Here is a 25239-nt window from a genome sequence, read left to right as displayed (position 1 = left end):
AGTGCCAATAATTGGGTGAGGCTACAATAAAACGGCAAACAACGGCTTACTGTTTCCTCTGCCAAATGTCGGCTGGCTTTTATGAATGCTGGAGTTTCCTAGTTTATCAAGAGATTATGACTTGACGGATGGTTAGGATATTGAGGCTTAGGAAAATACACTCTAAAATAAAAAGGACCGTTCCAATTTTGCATAGTAACTTTTGGGGTATAATGAACATCTTTTACTATGGAACCAATGCTAAACCAATAGTACCATTACTATACAAGTGCGTAAAAAAGGAAACTCGTGTCGATTTAAAACACTCCCTTCGGTCGTGTTTTAATTTATCGCCACTCGTTTCGAATTTCCTTTTCGCACGTGTATCGTACGACGTTTTTCAGTACAGATGAGCCTCCGAAGTTTCGACGGCATAATATAATGAACCACTTCTCGCACTAGTGCGTAAAAAAAACACCATCTGTACTGAAATAGTACATTACGATACAAGTGCGTAAAAAAGGAAGTTCGAAACGAGTGGCGATAAATTAAAACACGACCGAAGGGAGTGTTTTAAATCGACACGAGTTACGAATTTCCTTTTTGCACGTGTATCGTACGACGTTTTTCAGTACAGATAGCACCTCGAAGTTTCGACCTGGTATATAATGAACCACTTCTCGCACTAGTGCGTAAAAAAAACACCATCTGTACTGAAAAAGAATTTTTAGTTGTTTTATACATTTCGACTGTCATGATGCCACTCATTTCTATGGAGCAGCCTATTTATTTATTTTTTTGCTATTTCAGCATTAGTCCCATAATAAAAGTTGTTCATTATGACCTCAAAAGTCACTGTGCAAAGCTTGGACGGTCCTTTTCACCATGTAGTGGTAAGTGATGATGCTGGAAAATAGGGAGTAAAATCTGAACCCTTAAGTACTTTGGACACGTGGCCAGACGGGAGCCGCACACATTCAAAAACCTATTATGGTTGGCAACTTGGCATGATAGGGGAGTGGCCATATTCTACTAACCCGCTGGGTGGACAGTGTTGCCAGGGCAGAAGACCGTGCTGAATGGAGAGAAATGCACAAAATAACGACCTCATTAGTGTTGTACAAAATCTGAAATAAATAAACTATCGAAATTGTTGGTCTTTGCTTATTACTTGGGTATTTGCTTTTTAACTGTGTAGCTTTTTGTGTCGCATTATTTAAAAGATAACTAATATAAAAGGGACGTATCTTACCATCTAACTGCTGCGCTCCTCCTATCCTAAACGACCGGTTGTCACACGGCGAGTATCTGACAGAACACATCCCAGAATTCTTCCTTATGCACGCTCTGTACTCGTGGTTTGCCAAATGCCTTCCATTCACGGCGTAGTTGAAGGTCCTTATTGTGCCTGTGAAAAAAATGCTAAGTTAGAAAAACAAAACCGGCCAAGCGCAAAAACGACAAGGCCCACTGGTGGCCGATCCGGGAATCGAACCCGGGTCTTCAGCTTACGCGGCTAACGTCTTTACCACTAGACCACCCGCCCGCCGTGGTACCCGACGAAATTTCATTTCTCTAGTGTATATTATCTCTGATAAAGCTAGGCGCCTTTTTTTGACCAACTCTAAGGGCGAGCATTTAGTGCTTGCACCTCCTATATGAGTCCTTTGCAGGATTACGATATAGCGAGAGAGATGGTGCTGCCACCTAGGGAACAAATCAAATTATTTTATTGACTTATTTATTTACTTTTAACAAAGCGAAGGATATTTTATTGAATATTTTTTGATTTGTTCTTTTTTCAAGTAGTCACACTACTATATATATAAATTATAAATTGAAATAGATATCATACACGAGAGAAAAAACGACAAGGCCCACTGGTGGCCGAGCCGGGACCCGGGTCGAACCCGGGTCTTCAGCTTACGCGTAAGCTCCCGGGTTCGATTCTCGGCTCGAATCTGAATCTGACCTTCGAACCCGAAGGGTAACTAGGCGTTATTGGTATTAGTCTGGTCTCCTCACAATGTGTTCCTTCACCGAAAAGTGACTGGCAAATATCAAATGACATTTCGCAAATAAGTTCAGAAAAACCCATTGGTACGAGCCGGGTTTGAACCCGCGACCTCCGGATCGAAAGTCGCATGCTCTTACCGCTAGGCTACCAGCGCTTCGGGAAGTACACACTGTGTGTGTTGTTATTTGATTCCCTTGCAAGTGTCGAAAACTTGCGGAAAATAACTCAATAACAGTAAGAGTCAGGAGTTAAGATACTAGTTTCTTAGAGAAATTGATTGACCTAAAGAACCTGCCCTTAAAAACGTAAGTAAAAAACACGCTGTATACAGGTAAGGTATAGATTAGGAATGAGCGGGAAAATTACCAAGTGACAATTAACAATAAAAATCTTTATAAAAATAAATACTCCAGTATGAAAGCACATTCAATAGTCCCAGGTCCTGGTTATTTATATTTTTAAATCCATCATACTCTAGAGAACTCAACAATGAGATTTGATTTCATCCGGCCAAAGTAGCACAAGAGCTCTTCAGATAAAAATCTTAAGGGCCTTTTACACGATACGAGTTCCATGCCTCTGTCAAATCTTTGACATTATATAGCCAATTTATCTTCATTAGAAAAATACGAGAAATATAAAATATTAGAGAAGTCAACTCCCAATTTATTTTAATTTTTAAAAGTGTGGATTGAACTGAAGAGCAGGGTTTTTACAAGAAAAATATTCTGAAACTGATTTTCAGTTAAAATTTTCTTGTAATTAAATTATATCCTAAATTTTAGGTCAGGCGTGACTTTCCATGGCCAAAAAAAGGGCTATACGTTCCATGCATATACTTAATAAAATTTAGGCATGAAACGCCATTAATATCTTAGACGGTCAACAAATCGTGACAGTAAAACAAGAATGCAATTCAATTTCTATAGAACATTAAACCTTCACCTTCCTTCCAATTTGCCACTTTGTTGAGATTTTCTTGACAATTTATACATGTTCGGGAAACCGCATGTGTGTAGATGAAAGAACTACCAACCTCTGTGGTACCCACGTACTGGCACCCTGGCCGAAATGGATGCCGCTGCCAGCGCGCGTCTTTTGTTTTATTGCATATATTTTTCTCAGTTTTGCAATGTCAATAAGCAACGAAATCTGTATATTTTATGTGTAAATAACCTTTCTGTGTATATATACTGTGTTTTTTTTTCCGCATTTGTACATACTGTGGTGTTGTCGTGTCTTGTAAACTGTACAGCAAAAGTTTTCAGTGTCAGCGATCAGCTACAAAAAGAAACTGGCATGTTTCGTACCATCTAAATGTGCCTTAAAACGCTCTTGAAAATGCTCTCGAGTGCTGCTCGCCCGATATTTGCCCATTTGTATTCTTCTTTTACAAATAGGACTTACTGAAGTATGTTTAAAATGCGTCGGTACGTCGATTTGTGAAATGTAATACGTGAGGTAAGTCACAAGTTTAAATACAGTTAGTGAATATTTGAACTTTCGGATAAATTAGTATTAGTAGCGCAAACAAGCTACTTAACTAGTCGTGTCAACAATTCTTATAAAATATTTTATCTTTGTCTTGTAAAATAACAACAATATTACAAAGTTCCATCATTGGCATTGAATGTAAATTTTTTTTTTCTATTTCATGTTGTACTTAAATGCTATAAAATTAAATATCCAAAATATTAATTTTCAGTCACAAATTATTTTCGAAGCTCAAAATTTGAGCGTACTAACGACCTGGTGTTTGCTAGCTTTAATGAAGTCATCCGAAACGCCTGCATAAATAATTTATTGCTCGCATAAGCTGGAAAAATTGCTAATTTAAACATGTAGGCGCTTCGTAAAATTACGTGCGTTACATTGCGCCCCCGAGAAGAACGTTTGTGTACGTTCTTCTCGGGGGCGCAATGTAACGCACGTAATTTTATTTAACACGCAATAAATTCACTTGGTTTTAGATTCTATACATATATATATACTATTATTACATACTATTATTTTTAGAAGTGTATTTTGGCTATTGTTAAAATATACTTACAGCATTTCAAAATGTAAGGTGTAAATTATGTAGTGTGCCAAAAAACTGAATTTAAACGCAGAAATGACTCTTTTCGGAGCCTCAGGGATTTTATGCATAGGTTTAACTTTACACAAAGGCTAAAGATTAATGAGTTGTAAGCGAAAGGTGGCGCTAATTCATTTAACTTTAGTTTTTGGGTCAATCATTAGTGTCGAAAGTAATTAAAAGTGTATTAGGCCTTCTGGTGACGTTGTGGAAACTAATTTATTTTTTCTTAATTGTCGTTGGATTTGCACTTTTTATTACACTCGTAACGTTTCGTTAAGGGCGTTCCCTGCGCCAATGACCTTCGATTCGAATCCATCATAATTTCTAAAGTCTATCATATTAACAACATCGTTTTTTAACAAAATAGTATCTCATAATCACTTAACAACTTATTATGTCTGTGATATTTGGCATCAAACTTGAACAATTTTAGGGTCAAGAACAGGTTTTTTTGTCATAACTTTTGTTTTAATTACTTAATATAAAATTAAAATACCTCTTGAATTTTTAGAAAAGTCAAAGGTAAATCCAAACATGTCGATTTCATGTATGTACCACCCTTCACTAAAATCAAATTTTGATAAAAGTGTTTTAGACCGTGTTTAAAAAAATCATAAAAATATAAGTTTTTTTTTTTCAAATATGGCTCTTACGAATAGAGATAAAATATTGAAGAACCGATGGCCGTTAGTCTTTCTATCTGTAGTGCAAAAAGAGTTTCAACTCAAAACTTGTCAAAAATCGATGAAAACCGTGTGGAGCCTCTTAAGTGAGAGAGCAGGCATATTTTATTAGTAAATAAGATGAATGATTGTAACGATCTATAAGATTAGGCAAACTTTTTTCAGAGGGAGCCTTAATTTGAAGGAATTTTATTAAAAGTCAAAGATGGCACCACTAACATATTCAACGCCACATTCGAAATTTTCCATACTAAATCGCCGAAATGTGCGCGGCACAGCGGTGAAAAAAATGTATAGGATATCGGTTCTACATCCGATATCAGATCGGATAATGTGAAAACGCACTTTCTGTCATGGAAAACACTTCTTCGCAGAGATAGAGGTTTGTATTTGCATACGCATAAATGTTTCATGTATGAGTGTAATGCCACAATGATTGAATACATTATGTTTATTTAGTCCTCCTTATTGTTGTACTGAACAGTATTTTACTGCAACAATTATTGAAAGCGAAACAATATACAAGTTAGGCGTGGCTAAAACATGCCTACATTCATAACAGTACTCACTACTCACTACTCACTACTCACACACAACATACATATACACCGTGTTTTTTTTCCGTTAAATTCGACACGTAGCACTTTAGTTAATTCGCAAAAAAAAAATCATCATTTTCATACATAATAAATGAATTTATTAGTGTGAGAGACCCTTAAGAATAACATTCAAGTTAGTGTCAAGTGATTGACGGCACATGTCAAAACAAATAACATTAGGAATTGGTAAAGGCTGTCACACACGTGTTCAGTAATTATCTTTATTTTTTTAATAACTCGATAACCGTAAGAGTTAAGACGCTAGTTTCTTAGAGAAATTAATTGTATTTGATCTAAAGAACCTTCCCTTAAAGTTAACGGAATTCAATAAAAACAGGGTGTAAACACACATACCTACATACTAGTTACGTACCTACGTTAGTATACGTACATACTAGTTTCTAATTGAAAAGCTGGAATATTTTGAACGCTTCCCATATTTTACGATATAAAAGTGTATTGTCATACTTAACAACTTTTACTATGCACCTTGACATGACAAAAAAACGATATTTTTTTTTGAAAATTCCGTGCCTATAGACTGTAGGCTGTTTGTTATTGCCAAGTATATACTATGAAATAGAAAAAAAATAGCAAACACAATCTGGGGAAGTCACTCCAGCGCAAGCATACTGATTTTGAAGGGTGGTTCACTGTGTACCTGTGATTCAAAGTACCCCATACTACTGTCAAAACTTACCATTATTACCAGTATAATACTGCCTACAGTCATGAGGCGCAGAGTTTGCCAGTGGCATCTGCGCAAACCGCAACAGATAAAGTCTGGGCATGTCGCTTCCGCGGACTCTTACTGCCATTTTTGAGCGTGATTCACTGTGTACCTGTGATTCAAAGTACCCCACACTACTGTAAAAACTTACCATTATTCCCGGTGTAATACTGCCTACAGTCATGCGGTGCTGAGTGTGCCAGTGGCATCTGCGCAAGCCGTAACAGCCAAAGTCTAGGCATGTCAGTCCCGCGCATGCGCACTGTGATTTTGGTCGACGCTGATGAGGGTAGTTCGTCGTCGGAGTCGCGTTTTTCGCTGTCTGTTGGTAGCGTGTAGTATACTGGAAATAATAAACAGTTTATAGTGTTTTAGATGCGATATTAAGATAGATATCGACTTTCTGACAAACTTACTTGAAACTTATTTGCCAAGAGTGGTACTGAAGCTTTAATAGTTTCATGTGTTCTGCCTACCCCTTTAAGGGATATAGGTGTGATTGTATGTATGTATGTATGTGTTACTTGATACAAAGATATTTTTATGTATACATAATAGAATGAGCTGCGTAATTTCATTGCTAATTTATAAATGAATTCATTGATAAATTCGCCATGCACTTTTACAGCTCGCTGTACCTACATTTAATAAAATTGATGCAATGATATGAAATCATTCTTCATAAAATAAGGATTTGGCCACAATATGAGACCATAGGAATTAAAACAACCTAAAGTACGTAAGAATGTCGTAAGAGCTGAGCTGTCTCATGGCTCGATTCGAACTTCAATTATTAGCTCTCAATCCAATAAACATAGATCAGACATGCCAATGTCAAGAACGACGTTTCTTCAAAGCTCGTTTAGAGCTTATATTTGACATCTTATAAAGTTCGAATGAGCCGTCACTGTTAGTCAATTTAACGTATATGTACACTTGTACAGTAACTAACACTATTGGGAATTAATCTCATTTGAGCTTCGTGATCATTACAAATTGGCAGCAAAATTTATAATTAACGGTATATCGTCTAGACCTGTGGAGTTGTAGACCGCCCTCCAATAGACACATTACGAAACGCAAAGTTTCAAATTCACATTCAGTAAATCGATTTCTTTGATCGAGTAATGTGATGGCAAACGTAGTTCTGGATCATTTCGGACGCATAATCGGAATAGAAATCCATACTAATATTATAAATGGGAAAGGGTGTGTGTCTGTTTGTTTGTCCGTCTTTCACGGCAAAACGGAGCGACGAATCGACGAGATTTTTTAAGCGGAGACACTTGAAAGGATGGAGAGTGACATAGGCTACCTTTTGTCTCTTTCTAACGCGAGCGAAGCCGCGGGCAAAAGCTAGTTGATTAATAAAGCCCAAATTAATTTATGGAACCATGTTTTCTAGAAGTTCAAAGGTTATATTTTCAACAAGTTTTTTTTTTAAGTTTTTAAGAAATTTATGGAACTATACAATATTTTAGTAGTTTTTGCGGAGTTTACAAAACGACTGTGCCAAGGAGTACTCAACTCCGCGTAAAGTACTATACATTCCATCACATTTTTTTGTGGCTTGGCCTTTTTTACTTTAGTGCGCCTTCACATTATCCGATCCGATATCGCAAGTAGGAAGGATTTTAAAGGAAAAAATCAAATATGGCGGCGTAAATATATGGGATATCAGTCCGTCATCCTATATCGGATCGGATAATGTGAAAACGCGCTTAATAATGTATACCGTATATGTATATGTCCCGTATGTATATGGTAACGGGTTAAAAATTTCACCACCCCTTTCTTCCCGTGGGTGTCGTAGAAGTCGACTGTGGGATATGGGTTAAATTGTGAAGTAGGCGAGAGGCTGGCAACCTGTCACTTCAATGTCACAATTTTCGATTCCTTTCAACCCCTTTTTGCCAAGAGTGGCACTGAAACTTAGTAGTTTATGTGCTCTGCCTACCCCTTTATGGGATACAGGCTTGATTATATGTATACATGGTACAGTCAACCAATTGAAACCCTAGGCCACTCTACAACCATGTCAAAACCACAAGCAGTAAGAGATTTCTTACAATCTGATTTATAACGTCACTATGACAAAGTTCTACAGTGGCCTAGGGTTCTAATTGGTTGACTGTATGTATGTACGTATGTAATGTATCTAATGAGGAAAATCTGCGAGCAGCCTTTCGATCAGAATATTCATCTCTCTAGAATATTCCATGCGCCGAACGCCATTCGCTGCAGACGTGCGCATGTTTACGTTGCATTTACCGGGGTAATTGGGCCGCTCTGCACTCAAGAGCAGGGAAAACAGGTCGCTTGATGTAGAAATTTAACATTAAAGTACCTAGTTTTATTGGTCTTGAGTGTACTTCTTGAGCCATCATATTTTACCTTCAGATTTAGTAATAATTGGGCTCGTGAAGCGTGTTTATAATTATTATGATCTACCTCTTTATTATATTATATATTGCTTCAAAAGAAAATGGTTACGTACTTATAGTGGTTATAGTGATGCTGGAGCGTCAAGCAATAGGTAGTTATTCAGTCTAAGCCTGGCCAGCCCCGGGCCCCCAGCCATCTCTAATACAAAATCGCACGGAAACTATAATACATAATAAATACCGTGTAAAACTACTCGCCTACTTCAAAATGTCAAATTTCAGAGATATAATAACCACAAAATTAAGATTTTGAAAAAACACCCCAACTTTTTCATGAAACATGGCTAAGAACACTCCCGACTAACTCAGCTTTCAAACAAATAACGAAATCTATGTAGATCAGTTCATTCGTTCGGGATCTACGATGCCACAGACAGACACACACAGACAGACAGACAGACAGACAGACAGACACGTCAAACTTATAACACCCCGTGGTTTTTGCGTAGGGGGTTAAAAAATGGAAACTACATAAGTAGCTTTGGTACTTAATGAAATGAGTCCAAGTTAACCCCCTCTTTTCGTTCACCCCAAAGCGTCTTCCCAAAAATGGCTGATACTTACTGTGATGTGGCCTTGCGGTAAGAGCGTGCGACTTTCAATCCGAAGGTCACGTTCCTGTTCGAACCCCGGCTCGTCCCAAAAAGTTTTTCGGAACTTATGTGCGAAATGTCATTTGATGTTTGCCAGTTGTTTTTCGGTGAAGGCAAACATCGTGAGGAAACCGGACTAATTCCAATAGGCCTAGTTACCCTTTGGTTTGGAAGGCCAGATGGCAGTCGCTTTCGTAAAACTAGCGTCTATGCCAAATCTTGGGATTAGTTGTCACAGCGGACCCCAGGCTCCCATGAGTCGCGGCTATCATGCCGAGGATGATGATGATGATGATGACTTACTGTGCTGTCCATGGTTTTGTCCGCAGACCCTGAATTCGTTGTCTCCCTCGCCCACTATCATGGCATCCTCGTCGCACTCTCCTGTCAGCCGGTTGGGTTGGCCCTGAATAATCAAAAATAATTAGTAAACAGAACTAAACAGTGTATCCTAGCTACCTTGAAGGCATTTACGAACACACGTTTTTGCACGTAGTCAATAGGATTATAGCCCATGAGACCGATTGTGACTAGACTATTATCAAAGAGGATCGAGTATTATAGAGAGTTACTGTCAAAGTAAAATGTGTAATCACAGACTGCCATCTCTCGACCGAACCGACGATTCGAACCTCAGTTTTGACAATTTGGCCCATATTCTTAGCATGATATGTATTAAAATGTCAAATATTAATATTAGCGCCATCTGGCCGACCGTACCCCAAAGGTGCGTCGCCATCTAGGCCACCGTACCTATTTCTATATGGTTCTGAGGTACGTTTTTTAGGGTTCCGTAGTCAACTAGGAACCCTTATAGTTTCGCCATGTCTGTCTGTCCGTCCGTCCGTCCGTCCGTCCGCGGATAATCTCAGTAACCGTTAGCACTAGAAAGCTGAAATTTGGTACCAACATGTATATCAATCACGCCAACAAAGTGCAAAAATAAAAAATGGAAAAAAATGTTTTATTAGGGTACCCCCCCTACATGTAAAGTGGGGGCTGATATTTTTTTTTATTCCAACCCCAACGTGTGATATATTGTTGGATAGGTATTTAAAAATAAATAAGGGTTTACTAAGATCGTTTTTTGATAATATTAATATTTTCGGAAATAATCGCTCCTAAAGGAAAAAAAAGTGCGTCCCCCCCCCCTCTAACTTTTGAACCATATGTTTAAAAAATATGAAAAAAATCACAAAAGTAGAACTTTATAAAGACTTTCTAGGAAAATTGTTTTGAACTTGATAGGTTAAGTAGTTTTTGAGAAAAATACGGAAAACTACGGAACCCTACACTGAGCGTGGCCCGACACGCTCTTGGCCGGTTTTTCTTAGACTGTAGCTGTCTATACGGAGTTACATATGTCTTTGCTATTATTAAGTTTTAATTTTGTTTTGAAGCGACCCTTGACAACAGCTACTATTAATAGTATGGTGTGATCCACTGAAGTAGATTTAGATAGAAGAAACAAGTTCATCTATTAATTTATTTGTATGGCGATGGCGGCCGAGCGTGTCAGATTTTGTACTGAAGTTGTTACTTGCCCGTGATTTTAAATATGTCTCAGGCCCTTAGTGTTCATAATTTTTGTGTTGTTGCAATTACGAGTAAATATCACGTAACGAGGCATTTAATGTAAAAATTGACGCACAAAAGCTGCAAGCTGCAATTAAAGACGGATAACGCAGTGGATTTTACTGAGTTCATATGACACGCTAAATAGATACGTTTGCTTGATCTATGGTATGACATCTGGCCCCGTAGCCGAATGGCATTTCTCCGACGCCAAACGAAAGCGATACGCCGCTGGCTCTGTCGCGCCAATACGCAAGCGCGATAGAGATAGATATCTACTAGCGCTTCGTTTCGTGAGCGTTTCGTGAGCGATTGTGCCATTCGGCTAGCCACCCTGTTGCGTAAACGAAAAATACCGCAGTACCACAATCCTTTAGTCCCATCCAGATCTCTGTAACCTAGTAGAAGGAAGCAGGGAGAAAAGAGTTTTCTCCTGTCCACATCTTTGAAGAACCAAGGAGAATGAAACAGGGCGGGCTCGCTTAGGGCCACTTGCACCAACGAAAATGGAGGGTCAACCCGAGGGTTAACCCACCATTTTATATGGAATTTGACAAATGACAACTCACTAACCCTAAGTTAAGTGGTTGTTGCAAGTACTAGTGGGCCTTACTGTAATAAAACATACGAAAGGAGGGATAATTCACTTACTATAGTAAAGTGTACGAAGTCCATTCTCAACTGCATGATGCCGGCATGTGTTTTCTCCACAGTGATACTGCAGTCCTTTTCCCCCGTCTAGAACTCCGGGAAACCAGAGGAGATGAAATTGATGATGAGGGCGGGGATGAAGATTTTTGTTTTTTTAGGAGAGGTGAAAAATGGGGGAATTCACTTACTATAGTAAAATGAACGAAGTCCATCTTCAACTGCATGATACCAGCATGTGTTTTCTCCACAGTGATGCTACAGTCCTTTTCTCCCGTCCAGAGCTCCGGGAAACCAGGGGAGATGAAATTGGTGATGAGGGCGCGGGATGACGATTTTTCTTTTTTTAGGAGAGCTGAAGAAGAGGATATCACTTACTATAGTAAAGTGTACGAAGTCAATCCTCAACTGCATGATTCCGGCATGTGTTTTCTCCACAGTGACGCTACAGTCTTTTTCCCCCGTCCAGAGTTCCGGGAATCCAGGGGAGATGAAGTACGTTAGGTTGTTCTGGACCACTCCGCCGCAGGATACTTCGACTGGAAACAAAGATGTAGGTTAGTTTTCATTGTCATGAGATTGATCTAATTTTCGGGTATCGATTGAAATGATCATATTCTTTTATAGAAGCAATAATTTCAAAGAAAGGGCCTACTTATAATATAAGTAGGCCCTTTCTTTGAAATTATTGCGCTTGCTATATTCCCTTGAGCTTATAAATCATGGGCCGGTGATCTGATTCTTGGATATCTTTGTGTTTTTGGTTCCTCCTAAAACATAAACATCGGACATCCAAAAACCGAGTCCAAAACCCTCAAGACCTATATTTATTTAGAAAATATCTTCTTGGGATGTAATACAATGTAAGTTTGTAAGTGGTTAGTGAGATCAATTTGAGATAAGTTACATATAATAACGTTTAAGATTACATTGTAAGTTAAATGGATTATCATAAAGTCTTCAACAATTATAGCTTATTAAAGTTATTAACTACTTAGCTTGTTTGTGATTTCTGTACATTCTTTCAAAGATTATGGTTATAATTAGACAATGGTTGTAATTGGACAATGTTCAGATGAAAGTTTGGATAGTACTACCCCACCGAAGATTTGATTTTAGTTTCACTTCATTCAAAGGACCAGTCCTTCTTATCAAGGGAATTGAAGTGGGATTGGGCTGATGGTCATATCTGAATGACAGGTAGATCAAGGTAGCAGACTTCGTCTCGCCAGCGATGGTCAGTTTTAACAAGAAGGCAGAAGATTTGGAGAAGAGGGGGGAGGGGCTTCGATACAGCTGTGGATCACAAAAGCGTCGTAAAAATAAGTACACGGCAAAATAGATATTGTAAAAACATTTCTGTAAGATTGCTAAGGTTATCTGGAAAAGATTGCTCTTTTAAGCGAAAAGTCAAAGAAAAGAACCGCCTGTTGTTACCTGTGTTTAATTGTTTTAATTTCTTGTGCATTACTTGTAAACTGTGTGAGGTGTGCATTTGTGCAATAACGAGTATTGTATTGTAATATTGTGTGCATCTTTATCGATGGACTACTCGACCGGAAAACCTATCTTTTTCCCGATCTCCATTAAAACTGCATGAACAATTAAACTTTAATGCGCAAACTAAAGTCGGTACAATAAAGCAGGGTCGTAACTCGGTTTACGTCAGGTCAGTCTGGATTTAACGGCGGCGTACAATGTATGGGAAACAATACAGGCCCCGTAGCCGAATGCCATTTCTGCGACGCGAAACGCCACCGAAACGCCGCAGAAATGTAGTCTGGCTTTGTCGCGCCAATACACAAGAGCGATAGAAATATTATCGTGAGCGTTTCGTGAGCATTCGGCTACGCACACAGGACTGTAGCTTCTGACTATGTACAGAGTATAGTCGCCTTCATAAATATTGGAGTGTCCAAGATGATAATACATAAATATCTGAATAGAGTTCGTTCCACATATTGTGTCTGTCTGCGGCATCGTAGTCGTAGCTCCCGAACGGATGAACCAATTTTAATTTAGTTCTTTTTTGTTTGAAAGCTGAACTAGTCGGGAGTGGCTAACCATATTTCATGAAAACCGGTCCACTATGTCGGGGGTATTTCAAAATTTTATAATGTTTCATAGGTATTAAGTAGGTACATAATATTATCTTATGATAAATTATAATGTTGTGGTTAGGTTATTGACAATTTAGTACACAGTAAGATGTAAAACGTAAAACTGTTCCTATAATATTTTTTGGTATTTATTTTATATCTCGACGGACGAAATAAAATCTAAACTTAGATGTTTCAAGCACACGCAAACCTCGGAATTTTAAGCAAAATGAAAAGGCAACAAATAAAAGCCTGTTTTTTTCTAATTAAAACCGTTTCGCGGCTGCGGCCCTGCGATAAGGCTTATTAGCTGCTTGGCAAACAGCCTTAATTGCCAACTACCTGCGCTGGCACGGGAGAGAAAAATTGGGGAGAAAATAGTTGAAATTAGGGAAATTTTTAAAAATAAATCTTTTTCAATACTTTTTTAACTGATATTGTCTTCGGTTACCGCGATAGTTACTCATGAAATAAAACTATGGAAACGGATTAAATCGCGTATAATGAATTTAAAATACATCCCGACGTTTCGAACTCTTTACAGCGTTCGTGGTCAACGGGTCGTGTTCGTGGTCGGGATGTATTTTAAATTCATTATACGCGATTTAATCCGTTTCCATAGTTTTATTTCACTCTTTAACTGCTTAAAATGGTGCTTTTTTATCGCACTAGAGCGAGAAGTGGGTATTTTTATGTTAGGTGGACACTTCAGAGGGCCATCGTACTGAAAAACATCGTACGATATACGTGCGTATAGGGAAATTCGTAACTCGTGTCGATTTAAAACACTCCCTTCGGTAGTGTTTTCAATTTTCATTTATCGCCACTCGTTTCGAACTTCCTTTTTTCCGCACGTTTTAGATTACTATTAACCTATAGTCCTATATGTTTTTTTTTTTAACTAAAACGTCACACACCATCACAGACATCTTATTTCGATTTTTTTTTTCGATTTTTAAAACGTAATGTTCTATAACATTCTACTATTTTATTTTTTTGAAAATGATAATGAGGAATAATTTAAAAAATTGTATGCTAGATTTAGTCCAGAATAATTTATCCAGCCATAATTATGTAATTAATTATTGTTTTAATGTAAGTGTTTGTTTGTTTAGTTTCCAATTTATTTGCATGAAATAATAGATTGTTTTGTAATTTTTGCATGCTCAGTTGTGAGTAGAGTACACTGTACCACTGAATGTATGTTACCATCTAAATATGCACCCACTGTATTCTGGCAAATAAATACTTTGTCTCTTGAAAGACAATGTGGTCCACCAGTCACCACTAACATCTCCTTCACATGCCATTACCGTGGCATAAGCTACAAAACGCATTTATGCACCAACCTGTGATAATGTTTTCTTTCCACTTTATATTTTTAAGGCGACCTCTTTTCACAAAAATACACTTTTAAAATATTCAACTACAAGGATGAAAACACAATGCAAACTTTGGAAAGAATTACGTAATTTCATTTAAAAAAAAACAGGAGCTGCAAAAGAGTTGAAAATATAGAATGAACTAGCTTTTTCCCGCGGCTTCGCTCGCGTTAGAAAGAGACAAAAAGTAGCCTATGTCACTCTCCACCCTTCAACTATCTCCACTTAAAAAAACACGTCAATTGGATGCTCCGTTTTGCCGTGAAAGACGGACAAACAAACAGACACACACACTTTCCCATTTATAATATTATAGTATGGTGTAATATTCTGACCCTATCAATACCTAACTAACAATAATTACCTATTTAGTTAACCTATATAATCATACAAAAAAATTGAAACTCTAAAATTTATTAAATAAAATTAATTATCATGAAACGAAATCAATCAATTAAGTTAATATCTTATATTGGATCAGTATTTTGACCTAGTGATCGTTTAGTGTCTATGTAGAACCCAATGTTGTAGCCGTAAATAGTAACCAGTCCTTTTCGCATATTATGAAACAATAATGCCCTATTACGCCCTAATAACCCTAAAATGTCAATAACCAAAATAGTCAATAAGTCCACAACAAAAAAAAAATCAGAGTGAATACTAAGTTGTAATTAAAAGATGGAGTTTAATCAAATATAATTAAATTGTTTTAGTTAAATAAAACACAAATAAACAAATGAGCATAATAAAATTATGTCAAAATTAAAATAACTAATGTTTATCAGTGAATAATCTAAAATGTCACTATATTATTAGAAATAGAAAACCAATAGTAAATATAATACATTTTAAAATATTTTATTTTTGGGGTTATAGATGTCGCTCCGCCTCCGCGACAGTCCATGGCCATCATCCAGTTACGGGTCAGACCCCTGCCCCAGTTCTGAAGGAACTATTTTGTGGTCCTAAAGGGACATCTTTTCATAATGACAGGACTACTTACATTTGCCCGAGCCATTATGTTGTGACACTTTCATCACCACAGAGAGGATTTTCAAAGGGACAATTTAAAATATCAAATACTGGTAGTAGAGCAGTGTATCTGACCACTCCGATTCTCCAGAATTCTGTAATTTTGTACATCATTGTTTTTGTAGGTATTTATCAAAATAATATTATCCAAACTGTTAATGTAGTCATTTTGTATCACCTTTCGGACCAAAATAAACCACGATCATGCAACTTTCTGCTTCGATCCAGTCTAGACAAATCATTTATGATAGGTATTTGGATTAATATGACTTTATATTTGAAAGCCATTAGGTATGTAAAAATTACAAACTCAAAGATAACAGAATAGACAGGCAAACTGCTGAGGGACAAGCTAATTAAAAATAAACATTTTTATTTAAAAAAAAACAAAATGAATTTACAATCTTACATTATATTGTGAGCTATTTATTTTAATTTCCTCACAATATATTATTTACTACCAGTAGGTATACAAGGGACCAAAAATATATATAAAGTCATAAATGTATATGTCGAGTTTGTCATTTGTCATAAATAAACATAGTTAATATAAATTCCTATAAGCCCTACTAATCCCAATTCAATAATTGAACATCATTAAACGCAAGCCTTCCTGAGCCTACCGTGGGATTCACTCAATCTATGTACAAATGTACAACATTCATTTATTTATTTATTTATAAATTCACTCACACAGTTAAAGTCTAACATATTAAGTAACCAAAACCCTTGTTAAAAATGTATAGTTGAACTTTCTAGAAAATGAATAAAGACTCGAAAAGGAGAAAACAATTTTAATTCTAATATTTCCTATACCAAACAAAATCCTAGCCCTAACAGCTAAACTAACCATCTACTCTACCGACATATTAGCAAACTAGCGATCCGGATCGCACATTTAATTTACTCGCGTGATTTTCCGAAAGTGCAATGGAAAATCTCTAGCTAAAGCTAACTAAGACGGGTGAAGAATAACCCTTAGACCTGACACCCTATTTCTTCACGTGGGCTGGTTCTCACACTAGGGTTTGGGACAGCAAGAAGTCAGCCAGACGGGTAAAGTAAAATAGGAAAGTTGGACAAGAACCTGGCAAATTTAAGAAGTTTAGATAACAACTCAAATCGTCCAGATTCCAGGAGCAAAATCCTGTCTTAATAAACGCAGGAAACTGCCAAGAGCTCACTTGGACTCTACTAAAATAACCCAAGAAATGTCCCTTGGTTGACTAGGGCTGTAGTTGAACACCGTTAGGTTACCCGCCCTATCCCTCCAAAAGACAGCAAAATATCAGACCAGTTCATCCTACTAAAATAATCTATCTCAATAATTATTTACAAAAGTTATTAATTAACTAACAGAACTAAGTAATATATGAAATCCCTCAACAAAGATTATTCTAGCGTAAAATAACACTAAAGAAATCCAAGCTAAAACATTTCACACATTAAAACACAATTAACTCTTTAACTAATAAGAAACACTCACAAATCTAACAAAACTTTAAAACTTTAGCAATACTATTGTTCTACAACTCTAAACTCTACTAGTACACTTTATAATACTAGCAATGATCGAGCTCCAAAACAATAACAATTAAGACACTTAAATTTACACCAATTAAACACTGAAATATACGCTTTTAACACAAAACTCTATATTATCCTCCAACCCAAACTATACCAGCATCATGAAATACTAGCAAAATCTAGGCTAGGGCATAATATAGGTAATCTAGATTTACCCAAATAAACCTAAATAGAACCAGTCTGACGGTCGAGCGGAAGGCTCTCTAATCCCCGAATGCCCATGAATGAATCCCAATGCAATCCCTTGCATCCCATTTCGAACATCCCTTCCAAGATTCTGAAATCTCCCACTAACACCCACTTCCTCACTCCTGATTGGTATTTCTTAACCAACGCTGAAATTCATAACTTCATACAATATTTAAATAAAATATGTTTTATTTCCTGATTAGAATAAGGTCCAATTTGATCTACTCATAGGGTGTGGCCGAACTAAGTTTTTTCCACATGTTAGAATTGGCCCACTAAACTTTTTTCTATTTGCACATGTTTTACAAATTGTCTCAATTAACGCTCTTTGTAATATGGTTCAATATGGCTTAAATTTGTTTTTATTGGCTAGTAACATTTATTTGTACAGTTTGAAATTTGACACAACTTTTTGTGGATTTGAATTTGACCAGGCGACATTTCTTAAAACCCTTACTGCAAAAACCTTTATGACTTTGAAACAAGGTTCAAATTGAGTTATAAATAAGTATCTTAATATTTTGGTTCACTATAAATCACCAAGCTCTCCATCTAGTATTTTTAAAATATGATCTACTTAAGATAAACAAAATTTTAAGTATCGTGAGACTAAAACAGATCTTTAATCAACTAAACAAAAAATATAATTATTATGCTTGCATATGATGAAACATGGAAGTAAGTTTCTGACATGTTACAATGGATGTAGATTGATATAAAGTTACACATGTGATTTCATTTTATTAAGAGTATTTGCTCTGAATAATGCAAAATATGATAAATAAATATTGATGTTTCCCATCGACCACCTGAGTCTATTCTCGAGATGGATTGGATTGTTGTATTTAACCCCCGATGCAAAACCGACGGGGTGTTATAAGTTTGACGTGTCTGTCTGTTTGTCTGTCGGTCTGTCAGTCTGTGTGTGTGTCTGTGGCATCGTAGCTCTCGAACGGATGAACCGATTTTTATTCACATTTTTGTTTCTTCTTAGTTTTCATAGAAATCGGATCACTATATCGGGGGTTTTGAAATGAGAAAAGAGAGAAGTCAGTTAGTATAGTACGTAAATGTGTAAGAAAAAATTTACATAAAATGTAGTTTAGACTAGATCCAGTAGTTAGTAGCCCCAATCAGTATTTACTTACAAATAAAGTAAGTACTTTACAATTAAATTCAATTAATATAACCTAAACACAAGACCAAAAATCGATACGATGCCACAGACAGACAAACAGACATACAGACACGTCAAACTTATAACACCTCTTTGCCTTTGGCTAGTCTGTGGCCAAGAGTAAGCCCATTTATAATAATAATTAAAAAAAAAATACCTAGTTATAAGGACTTTTATAAAAACAAGAACTTATTTATTAAACAAAAAAAAAAACAAAAAGTTATCTCTGTGGTAGCTCATCGCCGAATATGCTGCCAGAACTTCATCGCTGAATGCTTAAGTGTTGAGTGAGGAAGCTGCCAACTCCTTCATTATAATAAAATTGGATTAAATCTGAATTGAATTGGCATCGGAGAATGTAGGCTTTCGATTTGATTACATGAAATATATTTTATGTGATTGAATTTTCGGCATTTCCATTTTTCGCCAAAAACGTTTTCCTTTTAATTTACATATTTTGATCATAATGTTAGGAATGTTTATTTAAGATGATTCTGTTAGACGAGAGTAAGCGAAAATACTTATTTGTTTTACATGGGGCGAAGTTGTTTAATCACACGTGCCAATACTGATACTCATTATGTGGAGTCTTAAGCGTTGCGAGGGTTTCAAGGCGCGTAAACTAAACAAATTTTGCCACTGAGTGAAAAACAATTTTCTTCACACCAACAAGAGGAAATTGTTAACTATTATATTCAGTCATCTTTTAAACGTCAATTCTGCAAGCTTTGGGCATTAAGTTAAAATTTGTATAAAATTAAATAAATTGTTAGATTTTTTTTTTTCAATCTATTAACACGTTCATTGCGGTATCAGGTCTATAAGATCCGATGATGAACTATCCCGCGGGGCGGTAACTAAAATACTATTCCTTCTGCTGGTACGGGACAGGTAGCGTCTATTTCTAAAGGAATAGAAAAGAGACCAATTTATTTTTATAATTGTCCCTATGAATGTTTCATTTCGGCATAATAAAAACCTATCGGGTCGATTGTATCTCATACCGACAGGGAAGAAATTTTTTTCACCTAGTGCGGGTATCAGATCTTTTCGACCTGATACCCGAGGACCTGATAGCCGCACTAGAATTATCATTAGTTTCTCTAGTGCAGCTCTCAAGTGCAGTCAGTGTAAACAACATTCGATAGACTACTTTACTGTATGTATGAATGGATGAAGTGCAAATCTCTAATGCTATTTATTAGCAGTATTAGATAATTGTTTTGTGGTTTGACTGTGATTGTACTGCACCATGAAGCGATCCAGACGTTGTCCACTGGAGACGTTGAAAATAACGCCAAACGTCGAAAAGATACGGACACTGGACCACCAAGTAACAAAAGACCTACGCCATTTTCACCAGTTCATCGACTTCGTCGAAAAGTGAGTACCAATAATGACATTTATACAATTCCAACCACCGGCAATACTTTGATGGTTCTTCAAAATGTATCACATTCACCCGTATCCAGGCCCGCTAATCCGAACCACAAAAATATCCAAATATTAGAGAATATATCCATCCAACCAGGCACTTATTAAGATTATCGATATTTTAATTGTTTTCACAACCCTAATCCTTTATCGATTAGTTGATCATTTAGAACGAATATAGGGTCGAAAGGATCTGACAGGTTATTTTTTACATTTAATAGTCTTCCGGTCTGGCGATTTAGAAACGGTTTAAGTGGTATGTTAATTATTTCATTGAAAGTATGTTACAATTTAAAAAAAGGACAAAAAGAGTACTACCAGCCAGTCGATTACACTTAAAGACATGCATCTCGAACAGATCTTTACGACCCTATAACGCTACAACGATAAGTCAAGAAACAGGTCTAATGAACCTTATGCAGCACTACCGTAAAGTTAACGAAATGGACTGCCGCAATGAACGTGTTAAAGGTGCCCTAAACTTATACTACTAGTGATTATTAGACGGTATAATTCGATAAAAATATTTTTATCGGCATTTTCGGCGCCTTATTCTTGAAACATGATATTGATTTCGTCTAAACACTGCGCTACATTGTATCTAACCCTCTTACTCTACATAGTAAGCAAATTACAGTAACACTTACATTGTAGAGATAATATCGATGGAGCGACTCCAGACATGTCACGTATTAAATGACGTCGATAAATTCTGCAATTCTGCAGCGCAGATCTATACTTCGTTTCTTTTAAGATTAGAATTATCTGTCAAACGGGTAAACAAAGAAGCAGTGGACGTAGACCTTCCTTCTTCGATTTCGGCCGATACCACTGATTTCTTGGAACTTATAACTTATAATACTATGTACATAAGTTCCAAGAAATCAGTGGTTTTTTTTTTTATACTACGTCGGTGGCAAACAAGCATACGGCCCGCCTGATGTAAAGCGGTCACCGTAACCTATGGACGCCTGCAACTCAAACAGTGTCACATGCGCGTTGCCACCCCATTAGAAACTTGTACACTCCCTTTTGCTGTGTTAAGTACACAGTAAAAAGGAGTGTACAAGCTCCTAGGAGGGTTCGGGTTGCCGACGACTCAAAGGACAATAGACGGAACAAGTTAGTTCCGTAAGTCCTCCCGTCATCAGCACACCGCACCCTCGCTGAGCTCTGGCAGCCTTACTCACCGGCAGGAACACAACACTATGAGTAGGGTCTAGTGCTATTTGGCTGCGGTCTTCTGTAAGGCGGAGGTACTACCCCAGTTGGGCTCTGCTCTAGATTCGAGCGAGACGATATCCGCTGTGCTGTGCCCTACCACACAAAGCGGAATATCACTCGCTATGCCCTACCTCCTACTAAATGCCCTACCTCCTACTCTATGCCCTACCTCCTACTCTATGCCCTACCTCCTACTCTATGCCCTACCTCCTACTCTATGCCCTACCTCCTACTCTATGGTATCGGCCGAAATCGAAGAAGGAAGGTCTACGACCACTGCTTCTTTGTTTACCCGTTTGACACGAAGTATAGAATAACGCATAAGTGTACGGTCTGCATGCAAGCTCGCATTGGGCACAGAGGAATAAGTAAGCTGTAACTCCATACACCAGTAAATGCGGGTTATATGTATAGGCATAGTTAAGTGACATCTAGCGACAATCACGCGTCAATCACGCGTCAAATAGCGTGAATTATCAGTACCACTACTCGATACCAGGTGACAACTGTGTCTCGTCTAACACTTTAAGTTCTCGCGCTTTGTACACATATTTTATAATGTTAATTAATCGCGTTCGACCTGTATGTGACTTTAAATATGTGTCTCGTCCGCCAAAAATGTAATATTAGAACAGTTTACAACTTACATTACAAGCAGAAGGAATTGATAACAGAATACTGATTAATACTATTGTAATATTAGCTAAAAATTGGTGAGCATTAGACTTTTCGTTCGTCGCGACATCTATTGACAAGTAGCAGTACTGATAATTTACTATTTTGCAAAAAAACTATTTCGTTCCTATCGCCGATAGCTCATCCCCTAATCGCTTTTGGTGGTATGTATCAGTATACCTTACATTAAAAAGTCTAAAAAGTTAAAATTCTAAAAGCATACAATGCAGCATACACTTGTAGGTATTCCAATTCCAAAGCGCATCACGCAGTAGAAACTCTATTTAAATGCGATCGCCGTCTCTTCCGCCGCTGAATACAAAATCGACGAGAAAACAATGGGTAGGGGCCGTCCATGAACTACGTCACAGGGGTGGGGGTTAAGGATGTGACATGTTCTGACAAGGGGAAGGGGTAGGCACTTTATGATGTAACTTTAACTTTATCAGTACCTAATCAACATTTTTTTTTACCCACGACGGCACGGAGAAGATATATTATGCGTTTAGGGTGAGAGATTGTGCGTTTCTTTGTCTGTGCAAACGAATGTTACTGATTATCTCCTAAACTACTAGAGCGATTTTAATCAGTTCATACGTATGGTGTTTTAAAAAAAATATATATATCTTTATTTATCTTTTTTGCCGCACGAGCTTGCCTTTGCGTTCGTACGTTAGTACGTTTCTTGTCAGGTTTAAATTTCAAAGAGATTTATGTACTGAATAACGTCCTCCGATACACGCGCGAAGAGGGAATTCGTAACACTCCCTCCCTTATTTCGTATATATATCCTCTAAAAAATAAATTGGTAAGAAATAAAATGTGCACGCTCTTGTGTATTTTTTTTCCTTGTACAGTTAATAATAAATTCAGGGAGCGTAAATCTTTTTATTTCATGTAAGTTTCATTTCAAATCGGCTTTTGTCAGATCTGGGGCACATTTCTCAAAACTGTAAGTTACAAGTTACAAGCGGAAGTCTCTTTCCAACTTGTCATATTAGACATTGACAACAACTTGTAAATTGAAACTTGTAGCTTCGAAATATATAGCCCTGGGAGCAGAGGTTTGTCAAATGTGAGTGAGACATTCTAACTTGTCACTCTAAGCCACATTTGGCAACAACCTATAAATTCAGTAACGTAATTGATGGATGGTCCCCAGGTGTGTAGATAAAGTGGGGCGAGGTTTTGCTGATTGAGATTTGATCTTACACAAGGTTTTGCTCAATCAGTAATATCTCGATCTAATTTAAAACATACCTCATGGTTCAATTCCTTGTTGTCGACCGGTCTGGCGCAGTCGGTAGTGACCCTGCCTGCTACGCCGCGGTCCCGGGTTCGAATCCCGGTAAGGGCATTTATTTGTGTGATGAGCACAGATATTTGTTCCTGAGTCATGGATGTCTTCTATGTATATAAGTATTTATATATTATATATATCGTTGTCTGAGTACCTGCAACACAAGCCTTCTTGAGCTTACCGTGGGACTCAGTCAATCTGTGTAACAATGTCCTATAATATTTATTTATTATTATTTATTTATTAATTCCTATACTGATGTTTGATTTATGTTTTCTACTATTCATGCATTTTTAATACCTGTATTATACCTATTTATTCTATCAGAAATTTAAAAAAATGTGTCGGTCAATTAAAACTGACTGTATTGTAATAACTATTGTATACAACCTACACCTAAACACCCTATTACTTCAATCTTAGGGCTTTGCGATCTGCGGGCGAGTCGAAAGCGAAGAGAACGCGCAGCGAGTTCGCCGCGTCTAGAGTTGAGACGACATGCTGAATATTCGTCAGCAAATTTCATTTCTACCCACTTTAGTTTTAGTCGATATTTGTACTACTTACTTACTTACTGCGATGGCTCAGCGACCCGAAATGGATCTTGGCCTCCGACACTAGATTCCGCCATTCGCTCCTATCCTGTGCGATCTGATGTTACTCGGTCACTTGAAGGTCACACACCTGCGTGACCTTCAAGTGACCGCTTTCTGGACCTCATCGATCCATCGGTACTTGGGCCTTCCGACCGGCCGTTTTTCAGTAGATCGCCACAAGTGAGCTCTTTTGGCCGCACGATCCTCTCCTATCCTCTCCAGGCCGAGCCATCGCAGACGAGAAGCCTTGCTCTCGCCGATGACGTTGGGCTCGCCCACTAGCTCTTCCACCTCCAAGTTCTTCCTGACTCTCTAAGAGCCATCCTCTCGTCTCGTAGGGCCTAAAATCTTTCTGAAGATCTTCTGCTCTGCCACTAAGAGCTTGTTTAAGCCGTGATAAGGCCGATCTTGGTATATGGATGCGAAGCTTGGACGTTGACCCTGAAGGAGGAAGTCGATATTTGTAGTCATTTATTATCTATGAATGTGGGCAGATGGACAAGCAACAATAATGGCACCGTCAAGATTCAAATACTGCTGCAATGGATATCGTGACGCACTCGCGGCGAACTCGCTGCGCGTTCTCTTGGCTTTCAACTCGCTCATGTGCAAGTGTGGTAAGGCCCTGTAAGTACATTGCGTTTACATCCCGATTTCCCATGAGTAATGCATATAAACCGAAACCTCGTTTTCTCGAAACTCGAAACAAAAGGTTTTAAATAATTCAAACAGTACGAGCCATCCATTTAATCCACACAGAATACGAAATTTTCGCAAACAATGCATCATTTACGTACATTTACAAACGCAAAATCTATAGCAATAGATGCCAATCGTTAGGAGTAAATTTCTGTGCGCAGTGCTGAGAAAGTCGGTAGACGACACGACACAGTATTATAAAGAGTATTATCGTAAAGTATATATGACCACCCCCTGTTTCCCACTGAAGGTACCGCCCACCCGCTCTCGGTTACCTCACAAGCCTGCCAAGAACGCAACCAGTCGAACTGTCATATCTCACTGATACAAGCATGGTACGCGTTCGCCTATTACACGAGCTTTGTGTAGGAGGAACGCGTTTCTCTCATATATTTGATCATCATTGTCCGAGGTGTGGTAGACATAATAATACAATATCCTATTGCAAAAACGCTGGTGGCCTAGCGGCGAGAGCATGTGACTTCCAATCCGGAGAT

General features: G+C 37.6%; 1 protein-coding gene across 2 annotated transcripts in view; it reads right to left on the bottom strand.

Moving 5' to 3' along the window:
• Positions 1 to 25239, bottom strand: part of LOC125230849 — an 82638-nt gene that overhangs the window by 5388 nt on the left and 52011 nt on the right. For both annotated transcript variants that reach the window (XM_048136092.1, XM_048136093.1), the window contains exons 3-6: positions 11727 to 11887; positions 9429 to 9531; positions 6240 to 6431; positions 1232 to 1387 (exon numbers count right to left, since the gene is read on the bottom strand). In XM_048136092.1, the coding sequence (XP_047992049.1) occupies positions 1232 to 1387; positions 6240 to 6431; positions 9429 to 9531; positions 11727 to 11887 (612 nt within the window). The remainder of the gene's footprint in view (positions 1 to 1231; positions 1388 to 6239; positions 6432 to 9428; positions 9532 to 11726; positions 11888 to 25239) is intronic.

Source organism: Leguminivora glycinivorella, chromosome 11 (assembly GCF_023078275.1).
Source record: "Leguminivora glycinivorella isolate SPB_JAAS2020 chromosome 11, LegGlyc_1.1, whole genome shotgun sequence".
Lineage (NCBI taxonomy): Eukaryota > Metazoa > Arthropoda > Insecta > Lepidoptera > Tortricidae > Leguminivora > Leguminivora glycinivorella.
Note: the sequence above shows the minus strand (reverse complement) of the source record. Positions and strands in the feature narration are given on the sequence as shown.